This window comes from Vanessa cardui, chromosome 22 (genome assembly GCF_905220365.1).
Source record: "Vanessa cardui chromosome 22, ilVanCard2.1, whole genome shotgun sequence".
NCBI classification, from domain to species: Eukaryota; Metazoa; Arthropoda; class Insecta; order Lepidoptera; family Nymphalidae; genus Vanessa; species Vanessa cardui.
In genome coordinates this window covers 2,732,637-2,749,475 of record NC_061144.1, presented here as the reverse complement: position 1 = coordinate 2,749,475, position 16,839 = coordinate 2,732,637, and the positions used below count along the sequence as shown (strand labels likewise).

At 35.5% G+C, this 16,839-nt stretch overlaps 1 protein-coding gene across 1 annotated transcript in view; it reads left to right on the top strand.

The window, feature by feature from the left end:
- The window catches only part of LOC124539406 (Down syndrome cell adhesion molecule-like protein Dscam2), a 159,465-nt gene extending 143,177 nt beyond the window's left edge, over window positions 1-16,288 (top strand). The window contains exons 17-36 of the mRNA XM_047116797.1: window positions 802-950; window positions 1,324-1,489; window positions 1,921-2,060; window positions 2,510-2,662; window positions 3,117-3,207; window positions 3,367-3,449; window positions 4,089-4,211; window positions 4,743-4,895; window positions 5,086-5,215; window positions 5,575-5,756; window positions 6,615-6,794; window positions 7,224-7,415; window positions 7,787-7,984; window positions 8,469-8,629; window positions 9,475-9,631; window positions 10,553-10,670; window positions 11,491-11,642; window positions 12,496-12,600; window positions 14,308-14,388; window positions 15,946-16,288. Of these exons, the coding sequence (XP_046972753.1) occupies window positions 802-950; window positions 1,324-1,489; window positions 1,921-2,060; window positions 2,510-2,662; window positions 3,117-3,207; window positions 3,367-3,449; window positions 4,089-4,211; window positions 4,743-4,895; window positions 5,086-5,215; window positions 5,575-5,756; window positions 6,615-6,794; window positions 7,224-7,415; window positions 7,787-7,984; window positions 8,469-8,629; window positions 9,475-9,631; window positions 10,553-10,670; window positions 11,491-11,642; window positions 12,496-12,600; window positions 14,308-14,388; window positions 15,946-15,974 (2,743 nt within the window). The 3' untranslated portion in view covers window positions 15,975-16,288. The remainder of the gene's footprint in view (window positions 1-801; window positions 951-1,323; window positions 1,490-1,920; window positions 2,061-2,509; window positions 2,663-3,116; window positions 3,208-3,366; window positions 3,450-4,088; window positions 4,212-4,742; window positions 4,896-5,085; window positions 5,216-5,574; window positions 5,757-6,614; window positions 6,795-7,223; window positions 7,416-7,786; window positions 7,985-8,468; window positions 8,630-9,474; window positions 9,632-10,552; window positions 10,671-11,490; window positions 11,643-12,495; window positions 12,601-14,307; window positions 14,389-15,945) is intronic.
- The last annotated feature ends 551 nt before the right edge of the window (window positions 16,289-16,839 follow it).

Here is a 16,839-nt window from a genome sequence, read left to right as displayed (position 1 = left end):
TCGAATTCGCGGGCTCAGCTAGTTATATAAAAAATCATGACGATGAAAATAACATTTAATAATTGTATAGAAAACTTACACTAAAGAACCATCGAACATTTATGTATATTATAACTGAATCTTTATATAAATTATTTAAAAATTTAAAATAATTGTAATACTTTAGCATTCTGACAGTTAAATTAAGTTTAATTTCATAACTTTTCTCTTACATACTCCAGCTTAGTTGAAAATGTTTTAAATTTGGAAACTAGTAGCGACATCTACGTGAAAAACACGAAGAAATTAAAAGCTATTTAAACTGAAGGCGGCTTTTTGAACTTAGTCTTTGTTGTCACATTAGTAGTTCGAGGTAAAAAACATAGATGGCGTTACTTGTTACATTAAATACAGCATTAATGGTACTGTTTTGCAACATCAGCTTGCTTAGTGCATCGTTAGTTCTTTTGATAAATACCAGGAAGGGCCTATTACTGACTTCAAAAATAATATTTGTCTTTGTAATTTTAGTAATAAATGTTCGCTCCTCCTTATTACTGGCCTTCAAAATGCTTACAATCTTTGATATACTATATATAGAGTCTGATCTCTTAAAACTGAGAACGCGTCGAAAAAATACTGGCTAACGTTGGGTCACTAAGTACACTCACACTATCAAAGATTTACATACGAGTGACAAGCATAGCCGACATACACACGTAGATAAAAAAACTTGGCTTATTTGTTGTAGTTCTTTTGTAGTGTGTGTTAAGTTTACATTGTGACGCGTTTGCATCTAAATTATTTTTGTTTTCTTTATAGGATTACGATATCAGAAAGTTCAACAACAAACGGTATGAAGAGTGTCATAAGCATTAGCTACGTCGAAGGCAGAGACGGGGGAACGTACGAGTGTAGAGCGAGTAACCCCTATGGTGTTGCTACATTCAATATTTACTTGAATATACTTGGTATGTATTTCCAATATAAGTATAATTACATTGTTATACGACCTATTTATTATACGTATTAAGTTCGCATGTATATATTTTTTGATTTATGTAGAGTATTGTTATACTAAGTGGTAGGCATTTATGCAAGTTTATAGGTACCACCCAATCGTCATATATTTTGTCCCCACAAAGCATAAATTAATATTGTTGTTTTCCGGTTAGAAGTGAGTTGGGTAGTGAAACTACTATATTTTGTCAATGTTGGTTGGTATATTGGTTATGTAGGGAATGGTTAATATTTTTTGTGTGCAAAACTTATTTATTTATTGTATATTAGAATTATAACTTCAAAATGAAAATCAATAAAACAACCAAGTTTCTTTTTATTCAGAGCCTCCGACTCCTCCAATGGATCTCCAAGTGGATTCCATCACCAGTTCATCAGTAAAATTATCGTGGCGTGATACGATCATGATTCACGTCCAATACTACAGCCTTCAGTATTCGTCGAACCACTACACTTTATGGGACACGGCTAAGACAATAAATATTACCAGGTATTATTATTATTTTTAACTGAGTAATATATGTATATGGTGTATCTTAGTTTGCGTACCCAATGATTGTAGTACCCAAATGAATGTATTCACTTGTTTCTTCTTAAAACTGTGAAGAGCTGGTATGACTTGATGATTAAAACATGTAATCTTAACCGATGAGTTTGAGTTCAAATCCGGCCGCACCACTGAATATACATTTTGCCATATGTATCCATTAAGTCATATGGTAGCATAATTAAGTTCCAAAAGTTGGAAAATAAGGAAAGTCCCCAGACTAGATAGACATTAAGAGTCGGTTTAATATAAATAAATTGCAAACGTTAAAATTCTCAAAGGTTGATTAATTGAAAAAGATCGACCAGTTTTAAGAAGCTTAAATTTACATCTATATGTAGCAGTTATAATATTTATGAAAACAAATCTTTCAGACAAGACAATGATATCCGGCAAAATATCGAACTGCGTGATCTTCAGCCGGCTGTTGACTACAGGGTGCGGGTCGCGTCGGGGAACCAAGTCGACTTGAGCCCTTACACTCAACCAGTGCACTTCACCACATTACAAGAAGGTATTCATACAGTCAAATGAATTAGACAATTTGTACTCCTTGTACAACTGGCTTATATAGCTCTTCAGCAATTTAGACAGCTCTATTGCAGGATATACTGACTAGAATAGTCTGAACTTTGTACAAACTCGTTAAAGTGGGTACCACCCATTATAAGTAAATTTTTACTTTGCGTTTATCAAATGCCTTCATATTTTGCGATGGACTTACCATCGCAAAATATGTAGGCAGCTTGGGGTCATTTTTGTTTTACTAAAAAAAATAATTTTTAGATCACAACCATCTTCAAATATGTCTGCATTAACATTTTATATAAACAACATATAATATTTACATTTAAAGCATCATTTAAATTGGTACCAAAATGTTTAGTACCAATTTAAATTATGGCTTATATAATAATGGGTAATCTATTACCACATACGGTATTAAAAAATATGTCTTTTCAGCACCATCTTCAAGCCCTTTAGGAGTACAAGTACAACAGACTGATAACCCTGGAGAACTATTCGTATCATGGATACCACCAGCTCGGGAGACTCACAATGGTGCACTACAAGGATACCACGTCAAAGCTGTACCAAGAATTAATGGAGAATCAGGTAAATATTACTCATAATAACTTTAAAATTTAAGTCATGTAAATAAATATGGTTGCTTCATGAGTCCTTAAATGATAGAAGGAAATCTAAATACACTTTAAGCGAATTTTACTTCAAGATTGTTTAAACTATAGGAAACACATTTGTACACGTTGGAAATACAGCGATCGCCAAATCTATTTTTTAAATAAAAAAAGTTGGTATGTGGCCGACATTTTCCGAAACTAAAGATCAAATTTAAATAAAAAGAATTGCTGGAAATCTACTTTATTCCTTAGTTCTATGGGATACAGAGTACATCCTTAACGTTTTTATTGTACGCGTGTCAAGCCCGGGTGGATAGCTGGTTCGTCCAAACGGCAAGCCGTTCGTCCAAGTTAAAAACAGTTTCTTGCAATTTAACGAAACCTATAAATCTAAGTTTAGACTTTAAAATGAACTCTTGTCATTATAGGTACAAACGACTCTCAAACGAAAATTGTGAAAGTAGTTTCTAGAAAAGGAAAGCAGGAGACTGTCTTGAGTGGACTTTTAAAGAACGCCAGGTGAGTTGATCGGAGTTCCTCTGGGTAACACATTTAGGCCACTTTTATTTCTCATGTTTGTATGTATGGAATTTGTTATAAGCATTAAAATATAAACTTATTTCTTAAGCATGTTTCACGATATTACAGGACTGAATATTATTTTTTCTATAATTTAAGGTACGCCGTTTCTGTAAGTGCTTTCAACTCGGCTGGAAACGGACCGTTTTCTTTACCAGTTTATCAGACTACGAGAGAAGGAGGTAAACTTTTAGATCTATTTTAATTTTCAATAAATTTAATAACAAACACAATGAACATTTTATGTTATATAGTTGTAATAATAATAGTAATTAATTATAGTAAGACAGATTTAAATTGATATAGCAGATATTATACATACATTAGTTGTGTCGACAGATTAGGATTCTTAATTAGCGTTACATGAGTATCAATTAAGAGTATTAACTACAATCGTTTGCCTACAACAACAACAACAACAACAACAACAGCCTGTAAATTCCCACTGCTGGGCTAAAGGCCTCCTCTTCCTTTGAGGAGAAGGTTTGGAACATATTCCACCACGCTGTTCCAATGCGGATTGGTGGAATACACATGTGGCAGAATTTCTATGAAATTTGTCACATGCAGGTTTCACGATGTTTTCCTTCACCGCTGAGCACGAGATGAATTATAAAGACAAATTAAGCACATGAATCAGCGGTGCTCGCCTGGGCTTGAACCCGCAATCATCGGTTAAGATGCACGCGTTCTAACCACTGGGCCATCTCGACTACATCGTTTGCCTAGATTATCCAAAAATAATATAGGCAAAAAATTTGCAAAAATCTTATTCGAATGTCTGATGATAACCGTGTCCTGTGTCGCGGTGCGGTGCGCAGCGCCCGAGCGCGCGCCGGCGGGCGTGGAGTGCGTGGGCGCGTCGTCGTCGGGCGTGCGCGCCGCGTGGCGCCCGCTCGCGCGCGTCGCGCTTCTCGGCTACGCGCTGCTCTACTGCGCCGACGGTGAGAAGCACAAGCGGACTCATGTCCCAAGCAAACTTGTACTACCTACTAATAATATCTACGCAGTATTGTACATGATCTAAATGAAAATAACTATTTAATGGTATTAAGTGAATTTCTCCAAGACCATGATTTAGCCAGTGTACTGGCATTCTCAGATTCTCATCTAACAATCTTCAAAGTTCCCAAGGTTGATGGTGTATTGCTGTAATGCATTGCTGAAAGCAATGGTTATTATATCTAACAGCGTCCATGTCTATGGGCAGTGGTGATCACTTACCCTCTGTGCGTCCGCCAACCTATCACATCAACCATTTCCATAACTTACCATTAATTTATATCATACAGCACTCAGGAATCATGTAACTTTTGGGTGAAAAAATATTTTTTCAATAACCCCTTACATAGAAACGACTTCTTTTGTAATTATATTGTAAGATCAAATTTTAAATTCAGATTTATATGAAACATGCTTTTTAATACATATTTCCAGTTTAAGCAACTAAGAAAATGTTATACAAATCTTTCCAGATGGTCCTTGGCTGAATGTCACAACACCGCACACGGAGTTATATCTGCAGGGTCTCATGAAATACACGAACTATACGATAAAAGTCGCCGGATTTTCCAACTACGGTCTCGGCCCGTTCTCCTATCCAGTTGTTTGCACAACTCTACAAGATGGTAAACATTTATCTTAAATCATTTTAATAAAAATTGTCTAATGGACTTCTGTAATTAATAACCAATTTTGAGTGGATCATTACAACATCTCCGATTAAAACAGTTTTCAACTTTTGTTGGTGATATTGTCAATAACAAAGTGACACTATTCATGGAAATATATTTTTCATAAAAGAATACCATATTTCAGTTCCTGGACCTCCTTCGGCCATAAAAGCCCTGGTATCATCTTCCACTTCTGTTCTTGTGAGTTGGAAGAAACCTGATCAGCCGAATGGAGAAATCACTCATTACACTGTCTACGTCAAACCCGTTACGAGGTAATATATTTATCTTATCTATACCAATGACTTTACAGAATAATCTAAGTCTTAAAATAAACAATCAACATATTTTTAATATTTTCATGAACTGCATCTGAGATAATTGTTTTTAATTATGAATTTTCTGAAATATTGAGATATTAATGATAAAAATAAAAGTAAAAAAATTCTTTGTTCAAGTAGGCTTTTACAAACAATGAAATGAATGATTGAATGAATTACATCAGAATTCAATTAATTACCTCTTATTTTTTACACAAAGGAAAGTAGCAACGCATAAAGCTTTTAAATTGGTAGTACTTGTAACTATGAGCAAGCTTGGTCTTGAAAGTAACCATAGCCTAAATTTATTTCAGCACCAACGCTCCACAGAGTTACAGAGTAGAGGCAACGCAGGAGGCAAACCTGTCCCGTCAGTTGACCTTCCCACTGACAGGTCTCACGACTGGCATGCAGTATGAAGTTTTCGTCAGAGCGCACACTTCAGCTGGAGAAGGAGCCCCTAGTGGGAGGGTCCATGTAGAAGTCAGTGCCAGAGGTAACTATTGACAGTCTACTACGAGGTAATTACCTCCTTTCTTGTTAAGGAGAAACGAATCGGGAACAACCCACTGCGCTTCTTTTTCTGTTGTTAAATTCCAATGTTCATTTCAAGGTAAAAAAAATATATAAAACAAATGATTGAAGCAATCAGTTGCGTGTTCAAATATGTCTTAGGATGCTTTTTATGTTAGAGAAACTGTCTTTTATTGTGCGTGTGTTGAATAACAATTTATTATATTAATATTATACAAAAATTTATGATTAAACATGAATTTCTAACTCTTATTATTATTAAAAACGACTTCATCGTGAGTTTAAAAATATACACGACTAAAAATAATGAATCTGCAAACGGTTTATTTACATTAAATCATACTTGAAAAACGAAGAACATTAATAAAAAAAAACAAGAAAAATCTAAAACCAGAAGAAAACGTCATATTCTTGTATTTATCGAAGAATTACTTGGTGGTAGGGCTTTGTGCAAGCCCGTCTGGGTAGGTACCACCCACTCATCAGTTATTCTACCGCCAAACAACAGTATTCAGTATTGTTGTGTTCCGGTCTGAAGGGTGAGTGAGCCAGTGTAACTACAGGCACAAGGGACATAACATCTTAGTTTCCAAGGTTGGTGGCACATTGACGATGTAAGGAATAGTTAATAATTCTTACAGCGTTAATGTCTATGGGCGATGGTGACCACTTACCATCAGGTGGCCCATATGCTCGTCCGCCAACCTATACCATAAAAAAAAAAAAAAAGAATATGAATTGTGACTGAATCATGTGTTTCCTTGAAATAGATAACGCTTTGATAGTTCTATAAGGGTGTGTTAACGGGTGGTGTCCGCAGTGGTGGCGGGCGTGTCGTCACTGGGCGGCGCGGTGTCTGCGGGCGAGGGCCGCTCGTTGCTGCTTGTGTGCCAGTGCGTGGGCGTCCCACCACCGCGCACCGTGTGGTACCACAAGCACAACATCATCACCCACCACCCGCGCTTTACCAGGAACCACGACGACAGCCTACTCATTAACAGTGAGATCACATTACTGTTTACAGTCAAATCTAATTTAATCATCAGTGTCTTTCACAGCTTTGTAAAAAAATTCCGACTATTACTATTAATGATATTTACATTGAAACATTATTTAAGTTCTATACTTTTCTTTTTTCACAATATAATTTATTCCAGTACGCTTTTACAAGCTCTTTTGAATCGTCATTTAACAACTACATTAAGTGAAGCTACCATCTGTTCGGAAAGTAGATTCTACGGAGACGAACCGCCAAGAAACTCAGTACTTACTCTTTTTCAACATTAAAAAATATAGTCATGTTACTTAAGAACAATTATATATATTTAAATTGTAACTTTATTTTCAAGTAACTAATCAATACTTATTTAGGCAATGATGTTTATATAAAATATTACAATTCTTAACAATCAATCTTATATCTTTACAGACATAGACCAATCCTTAAGCGGCAACTACACTTGCCTAGCCAAGAACTTATATGGATCAGACTCAGTTTCCTATGAAGTGTCAGTTCTACCGACCCCAGAACCTCCAGTATTGAGGATCACTCCACACAAGAACGCCTTACATTTACAATGGGACCAGCCGAGAAAGATTGGGGGCAAAAATCAGAAAATAAGTTAGTAAAACTAATGTTAACGTTATTTAATTTAAGTAATAAATATTTATTAGTCAAACAGGTACTTCTCTGAGCGTCATCATCATTACATTAAAAAACGAAGTTGCTTACCGCGCTGTATCTATGTATGCTTAAATCTTTAAAATTACACAACATATTTTGATGCGGTTTATTTAACAGATAGAGTGATTCGAGAGGAAGTTTCTTGTATATAATACATGGACAATATAGTTAAGAAACACTAATCAATTTAAAAATTTCTAATTTAATGTCGTAACTAAACTAACCCTGTAGCATATTGAATATCAGCATTGCACAGTAGTGAAGAAACACTCAACCAATTTTCTGAAATTGTAAATTCCAAATTACAGTTTACGATCTAACGTGGAAAGAAGCAAACGGTCCCTGGCAGGACACGTGGGCGGATAAGGGGACCACTGTACAGGGGGTTCAGGAATATATGCTAGAGGGGTTGAAGTGCGGTACGAAGTACTCACTGAGGATGACAGCGGCCAATAGCGTTGGGGCCTCACAACCAGCTTACGTTGATGCGATGACCTTAGGAGGAGGTAGGTATTCAAGATTTAATCTGATTTTTCTGTATACGTGAATAGGCGGATGGAAAGCCTGATGTTATGTATTCTGCCTATACTCAGTGGCGCTGTAAGAATATTACATCTCTTTAATTATTAATTGGATATCAAATTTTGGTACAGAGAGCATAGCCTGAGAGGCTATGTTCTTTGTTCCTGTAGTTACAAATATACGTGATGACAAAGCCATATACCAAGTAAATTACATTTAAGTAAAACTGGGAGACAAATAACTAGCTAGTTAATTCCTTATACAAACCTAGTCGTAGTAAATACATGCGAAAAAAATAGATTTTTTCAATCACCGTTTTCTTAGTTTTTGAATTTTTGTTTTTATTGTTCCTAATACAAGTAACTAATAACTTTTTAGGTTTTGATTCCCAATCTGCTATAAATTAACTATTTTATGTAACATGATTAACATTTTTTTATTTATATATTTGTAACTATTTCCTTTCAGTTCCAATAGCTCCTACAACAACGGAGTGGTTCTGGAGTAACTCTAGCCACATCTACATCCAGCTTAGTGGATGGGACGATAACGGCTGTGAGATCACGAGATGGGAAGTGGACTACAAGGAGTATGGGAGCAAAGTTTGGAAACGAGCTGAAAACAGATTGGTGAGTGCTGTAAAAAAATGAGGAAAATCTTCTGAATTCATTTTCTATGATATTGGTATAATTGCGGGAATTGATAGAGCTAATTTCATGTTCAAATATTTGGCTCTTTTAAGTACATCGGAACTTCAATATCTATTAAGAAGAAGAATGTATTTAAGCATAATTTTACATCGGATACAGCAGAAATAAAATCTATTCATTCAGGAACTGCATTACAACAGATCTAATTTGTATTTATTCTGTTTGTTTATATTGTGTTTCGTTTATTCTGTGTTGGTGTGCGATTATCATTGTATAGTTATCTAATGCACTTATACGCCTATAGTAAAATATGGACAAATTCGTCTTGAAGAGAGAACAGTTCTATACTACTTACATTGACAGCTTCGTTTCTGACTTGATATGGGACCTTGAGGTTCTAGGTGCAAACTCCAGGTCGGGTCAATTAAAAGTTATTGAATTTTCTGCCAAAAAATTCTCATTATCAGACTGTATCGTAACGTATACAATTCCCATCCACCTATCGGAGTATGAGATTGACAGAATAGGGATTGAGTGCTGTGTTAGCGGACATACTCGTACACCATAATATATCCTGCACAGTTAGCTGTTCTCCCTTGTGATTCGCGCTTAGTGACGTAATCACGTATAAGTAATCGTTAATAACCGGGTGCGGAAACGTATACCCATACACCTATCGGAGTACAAGATTGACAGAATAGAGATTGAGTGCTTTGTTAGCGGACATCGTGCACAGTTGGCTAGTCTCCCTTGTGATTCGCGCTTAGTGACGTAATCACGTATCGTAAGCAATCGTCAATAATGGACTGGCGGGTGGTCCGCAGCCGGCGCCGGCGCCGTGGCCGTTCGCGCCGCAGCGCGGCTCGTTCGCGGCGGGCGCGCTGCCGGCCGCGCGCTGGTTCCGCTGGCGCGTGCGCGCCGACAACAGCGCGGGCAGCACCACCGCGCTCTACGACTACGCCACCACCACCGAGCGCGGCGGTGAGTACACTCAATGAAGACGCTGGCAGATATACACTATTTCCAGCATCACCAATTCACCGCCAAACTTTAAGCCGAAACAAGGCAATGTGTGAATGTTGAATCAGGTGAAGGGGGGCTGTGGGCGCAATGTGTGGCGTTCTATACGGTAGGTTAGCACGTAACTGCGACACAAACGTGTTGTTTGTGGATGATGTGTCTTTCTTAAAGTAAAATTTTCTTGGACGATGCGTCTTTCTAGGGAGATATCTGACATATGAAAATAAAAGCTTAGTTTAATTGAAAATTTAAGCAAATATTCAATGTTTTAAAACAATCAAGATAATTTTAACAAGTACCAAGCACATTGTTATAATTCGCCAGAATTTTCATTCACAAAATTAAATGAAGGAAATGGATCACGTATCGAATGATATTGTGCTTGTTGACTAGTTTAAACAAGAATTAAATTAGCATGAGACTCTATACAAACTAGTCTAGATAGATGCTACCCATTCATCAGATGTTCTTTGTTGTTATCCGATTTGAAGGTTGAGTGAGTCAGTGTAAGGGGCATGATATCTTAGTTCCCAAATATGGTGTTGTATGGCGATATCGAGATGGCCCAGTGGTTAGAACGCGTGCATCTTAACTGACGATTGCGGGTTCAAACCCAGGCAAGCACCGCTGATTCATGTGCTTAATTAGTGGAATATGTTCCAAACCTTCTCCTCAAAAGGAGAGGAGGCCTTTAACTCAGCAGTGGGAATTTACAGGCTGTTGTTGTTGTATTGGCGATGTAAGAATTTTTAGTATTTCTTCTACCGTCTTTTTTCACGTTACTCATTTGCTCATCCATCTACCTACATACATCTTGGCCATAAATAAAATCAATCATGCGAATTAAAAAAAAAACTAATTTAAAAATACATATATTTTCAGAAACAATTGGTCCACCGACGGACTATTTCGATATCAATTTACTGGTGATCGTGTGCAGTTCCATCTTACTGTTTCTGTGTTTGGTGACATGTGTCTACATTCTGGTTAAGCGGCACAAGTAAGTGTGACACATATATACCATATCAAATACTTATACTATACCAAATACTTATACTACCAATTATTATAATGAGTTCTTGTAGAGCTTTTCTGTAAGATATTCTGTAAGGAGGATCTCGAAACTCACAAGTGATTACGAATGTGAAATCTCAAAGAATAATATGCGACATTGACTATGATACTAATTTTGTTTGTTTGTGTGTAGGGGGTAATATCCGGAACTACTGATCCAATTGTATTTTTTTCACTGGCTAAGGTACATGAATTCTGAGTGCTATAGGGTTAAAATCATAAATTTATCAAATTATTGTCTGTATTAATATATTGTAGTCAAGCGAAGCTATATTGCCGCTGCTATTTTCATATTTTAAAACGGCGTATATAACATTAGTGTTATATAATATATATTTTTATATTCTAAATAAAGTACATATTAAATATTATTCTTAACTTCCATCATAGAAATAATATATTACAGAAGCTTAATTTTTTTAGACATTCGTAATTATAGGGAATTACATCAAAACTGCATCTTTTTTTCTCGTATTTTTTTAAAGTATAAAGCCTACATTATTGCATATATTATTGGATAGTCTCTTTAACAATAATCAAATTTTAGGAATTCATGTTAAATTGAAATTTAATAAATGTGATAATTACAAAAACACAATGAAATGTTTGATTTTTTTGTTTAACTCCACACTCTGACTTATCAAAACATGAAATGATATCATTGCATTTATCTCTCACATTGGGGAGATGAGAGGAGAGGTACTTTTTCAAAGTGTAAAGGTACTAATAAATGATAAAATTTTCAGTCACCAAAGGCTAACAGAGTATAGAAACTCATTGACTGGAGAGTGCAAGTCGGAGAGAAGTAACGCGGTGAACGCACCTCAGGGCGCGCCGCCCGACGCCGCCAACCGCGTCTACAGCACGCCCGTGCACCTCGCCGCCGACGCCAAGCACGGTGAGACACACACACACACACACACACACATGACACTTGTGACGTCACATGACACACGATATGGCATGTCATGCATCACATTATAGCGCGTCAACTGTAAGTTGGCGTGTGGCAAAAACATGTACTATTTTTTTTTGTTCATTTATATCTTATTTATTTTATTTACGCTTATTAAGAAAACTTACCTAAAATCTATTAAAAATGAGACGTAGAGAAATATTTTTTAGGGAGATATTGGTAAAATAAATAAAAAAGTGGCAAGACAAAGGGTGTAGCAGGTGCTGCCACAGGAACGCCAACGCCATTATGTATATAGTTGTCATGTACTTTGTGAATAAAATGTGTTTAGTAATCCATTAAAAAGATTGTTTACCTAAATATTGATGATAAAAAAGTTTCTAAATGCTAGTTTTTGATTCGAATTAAATATTTTTTTGTTTATTAGAGTTCGTTTTTTCAGTAAAATGTTAAACATTTTTACTTAATATATCGAACTCCAATTTCACTTGTCAGATAATTTCTTATCAAATTATATCATACCAAAACTATACGATTAAGAAAATACATAATAACTCCCAGGAATATATACAATCAAAACTTAGTAATCAAAACGAACGTATCTTTATCTTATAGTATTAATCAAAGACGCAACTGGCAGTTCAATTCTAACCACCGTGACAGATGACAATATGGTACCCTCTGTATACATATATGACATATATGCATACATCTTACACACAAATATGTCAATGCCTTTCTAGGTCTTATAGATATGACATCAATTAAATTAGTTCAAAATAAAAGTCGTAAGTACATAGTGTATTTGATTTAGTAAATTGATATTTATTTTCAGAGCTATATGAGATAAGTCCGTACGCGCAGTTCGCGATCGGGTTCCGTACGTTCGGTCACGTTGACAACCAAGAAGCGCCCAGACGAGGGAAGCGCTACGACAGCGGTAAGGACTTGATACCATTGTTTTTTATTATACCTATATGGGCAAACGTATAGTACGACACAACTTAGATGTAGCATCAGCAAAATTCGTAGAACCGATCACATCCGAATTAAGTACGCTGTTCCAAATTATCAATATTTATTTCTTATGTGAATATGATCTTTACACAGACGCAATAATTTGTAATATCATATGACCAAATATATTCGTCATTACATGCACTTGCTTTCTCGAGTTGAACTGACGCGGGAATCTATAGCGACGAATAGCGTGGAATGGCGCGATATTTCTATTGGTTGTGTAAATCGGCAGTAATTTGCCGATGCTACATCTAAGTTGTGTCGTACTATATATTAGTACGCTAGGCTTATTAAAGCCACTCGATATGGCTAGAAAGAATGTTACTTGTGAGATGACGTCGGACAACGATGTATGGAAGAAGACCTCCGTGGTAGAGAAGTGTGTACACCGGTTTTCATGGGTACGCCACTTCGAGGTCCCGGGTTCGATTCCCGGCCGAGTCGATATGGAAATAGTTCATTAGTTGTCTAGTAGTAGCTGTCAAGTATGTTGTCTTGGGTCGGGGTGTTTGTGGTACCGTCGTTACTTCTGATTTTCCATAACTCAAGTGCTTGGGATCAGATTAATGTAATGTATTTATTATATTTATTTATTTTTATTTGTTATATTTATTTGGTTCTAATCCAGGCAAGTACCACTATATATATATATATATATATATATATATATATATATATATATATATATATATATATATATATATGTACTTAATTTGTGTTTATAATTCATCTCGTGCTCGGCGGTGATGGAAAACATAGCGAGGAAACCTGCATGTGTCTAATTTCATCGAAATTTTGCCTCATGTGCATTCCATCAACCCTCGAATATGTTCCAAACCCTCTCCTTAATGGAAGAGGAGGCCTTATCCCAGCAGTGCGAAATTTACAGGCTATTACTTTACTTTAATTCTATTACTTCATATCCTACTTTGTACCTTGCAAAATTAAAAAAAAAATTAATATACAAAATGTATAGATGTTAGTTTTCAGAAACAGCATATCTTATGAGGATAAATTTTAATTTCAGAATTATACTAACTGTCACTACTCTGTCCGTCTTTTGTTTCTTCACGGCCAAACCACTGAACCCAATTTGTTGAAATTTGGTTTGAAAACAAGTACATTTTATTTCCCTAATATTTGACGTCTAACCGTATTAGGGGTTAGACGTCAAATATTAGAGAAAAGCCGTAAAATAACGAGCGAAACCGTGGTCGAGTGTTTAAAAATTTTAAGAAAGTCCGTCACACTTACTTGGTGGTAGGGCTTTGTGCAAGCCCGTCTGGGTAGGTACCACCCACTCATCAGTTATTCTACCGCCAAACAACAATACTCGGTATTGTTGTGTTCCGGTTTGAAGGGTGAGTGAGCCAGTGTAACTACAGGCACAAGGGACATAATATCTTAGTTCCCAAGGTTGGTGGCGCATTGACGATTTAAGGAATACTTAATATTTCTTACAGCGTCATTGTCTATGGGTAATGGTGACCACTTACCATCAGGTGGCCCATATGCTCGTCCGTCAACCTATACCCATAAAAAAAAAAAAAAACTTAAGACATAGGCTTATCTTTACGCCTGACAGCTGACAAACAACTGGTATTTTATATTTTGTTGATCTTTTTAGAAACGAGTTTTCAAATGAGATCCGAGTCTGAGGAGAGCGATTGCGTGTCGCGAACAACCACACTGAAAAGCGCGCCGAGAAGTGAGTAACTTATTTATTATTATAGTAATGAGTAACCGAGATGGCCCAGTGGTTAGAACGCGTGCATCTTAACCGATGATTGCGGGTTCAAACCCAGGCAAGCACCGCTGATTCATGTGCTTAATTTGTATTTATAATTCATCTCGTACTCGGCGGTGAAGGAAATGTATGACACGTGTATTCCACCAACCCGCATTGGAACAGCGTGGTGGAATATGTTCCAAACCTTCTCCTCTAAGGGAGAGGAGGCCTTTAGCCCAGCAGGGGGAATTTACAGGCTGTTGTTGTTGTTGTTGTTGAGTAACCGAGATGGCCCAGTGGTTAGAACGTATCTTAACCGATGATTGCGAGTTCATATCCAGGCAAGCAACTGTGTATATTCATGTGTTTAATTTTTGTTTATAATTCATCGCGTGAAGGCAGTGTAGGAAAACATCCTGAGATTCTACCACATGTAAAGTTACCAACTTTCATCAGAAGTCTGGTGGAATACGCTTTTAACCTCCTCCTTAAAGGGAGAGTAGGGCTTTATTAAAGGATACCGCAAAAGTATGTCATTGTATTAAAAAAAAGGTTCTGAATTAAAAATATGTTTAGTAAATATAATGTATTTGTTACAAAAATTGGAAAAATAAAGAAATCTAAATTTTAGTGAACTGGTATCAATGTTAAAGCATCTGTTTATGATCAAAAAGTTTCTATAGAAAATCGCCTTTTTACAATGTTTGTTGATTATATTTTATTAAAATTAAATTAAAAATTTCAGAAACCCCCGCCACAAAAAAAATAAGCTACCTTTAAGTATACTTATACATATAGGTACTTTAGGATTAATTTTCTTTTATTATTTTTTACTTTTTAAAGGTAGCTTATGTTTTTTGTGGCGGGGGTTTCTGAAATTTTTAATTTAATTTTTTATTTTATACTTTTTAAAGGTAAACATCCTTATAATATCTCTGGTTAAGTTGTAAATACGTAGGTTCTTGTCAATTTAAAACATATAAGTTAAGATTACATTTTAAGGTCAATCTTGTTGTTTTTTATTTTACTTACTAATTAATATTTTTGTTTCATAATTATTATTTTTTTTCTAATAATTTTATTTAATTACTAATGTTTTTGTTATGTACAAGTCATAACCTTTCATTTGATACCCCACTTGAGCATATTTGCAGACATTCGGTTTTTCTTCCCCAATTTAAACCCCCATAACTTTTAAACGGCTAAACCGATTTTCATCAAACATGTCTAAGAACACTCGCCCGTAAAACACCTATAATACAAAAAAAACTAAATTGTAATCGGTTCGTTCGTTTGGGAGCTATGATGCCACATACAGACAGACACACAGACAGACAGACAGACAGACAGACAGACACGTCAAACTTATAACACCCCTCTTTTTGCGTCGGGGGTTAAAAAATTGTTATGAATAATTTCAAAAACGACATGGAAATCGATAGACTTAATGATATGATTATAAGTTAAAACGAAAATCATCGAATTTTTATTTTGGGGCACGACTATTAGCATTTTTATTTGACTTTTTAATTTCAGAAGCATGCAGAGTCCCACATCATAGGTAGCCGTTGAACCTATAAATGGTATGAAAAAATACGTTTATATGATATTATAATATGTTAATTATGAAACAGTTTAGAGGCAGTGGAAGGACTTTTACTATATTTGAAACTTAAGAGAATCATTTGCAACCAATTTCATAGCATTTTGTACAAAATCTTTTGCAATAATGTTAACGAATTTTAAAAAAAGAAATGTATGTATAAAATTTATGCAATACAGCTATGCTATGTAATCTTTCGTTAAAATATATTTATGTGTGAATGCAAGTTCCATTATTACTACGTAATGATGCTGCCACACTAGTTATAAAATATCATAATAAAATATGTTGAACATTCATTATTACTAAACAGTTATTTTTATTATTAGTTAACTCTTGGCAAATAAGCCACTTGATGTCACCTGCTCATAAATCTTGGCGCCTTCAGAAATATAAAGCATTACATCACCAATGCACCAACAACCTTGGGAACTAAGAAAGTAAAAACTAAGTCCCTTGTAAGCCTGTAGTTACACTAGCTCACTCACTCTAAACACCAAACAAATCACACGCAGTACAATACAGTCGTACCTAGCTTGAAGGGATTGCAATAAAGCCCTACCACCATTACCTTTTTTCAAACTTAACATTATTTTAAATAAAAAATATCTTGTAAAATTCAAACTGATATTACAAACATATTATACAACCTTGTTACAACGTCTATCAGAGTTGAAATCTATCACAGGTAATGTAAGTGGCGTTAATGTTCAATAATGTTTTTAAATATTTTATAAGTCAATTGTGGCAAGACTATTTTAATTTTGGCTGTTATTACTTTTACAAAACGTGTTACTAAATGAACACTGCCATGATATTGTTTAATG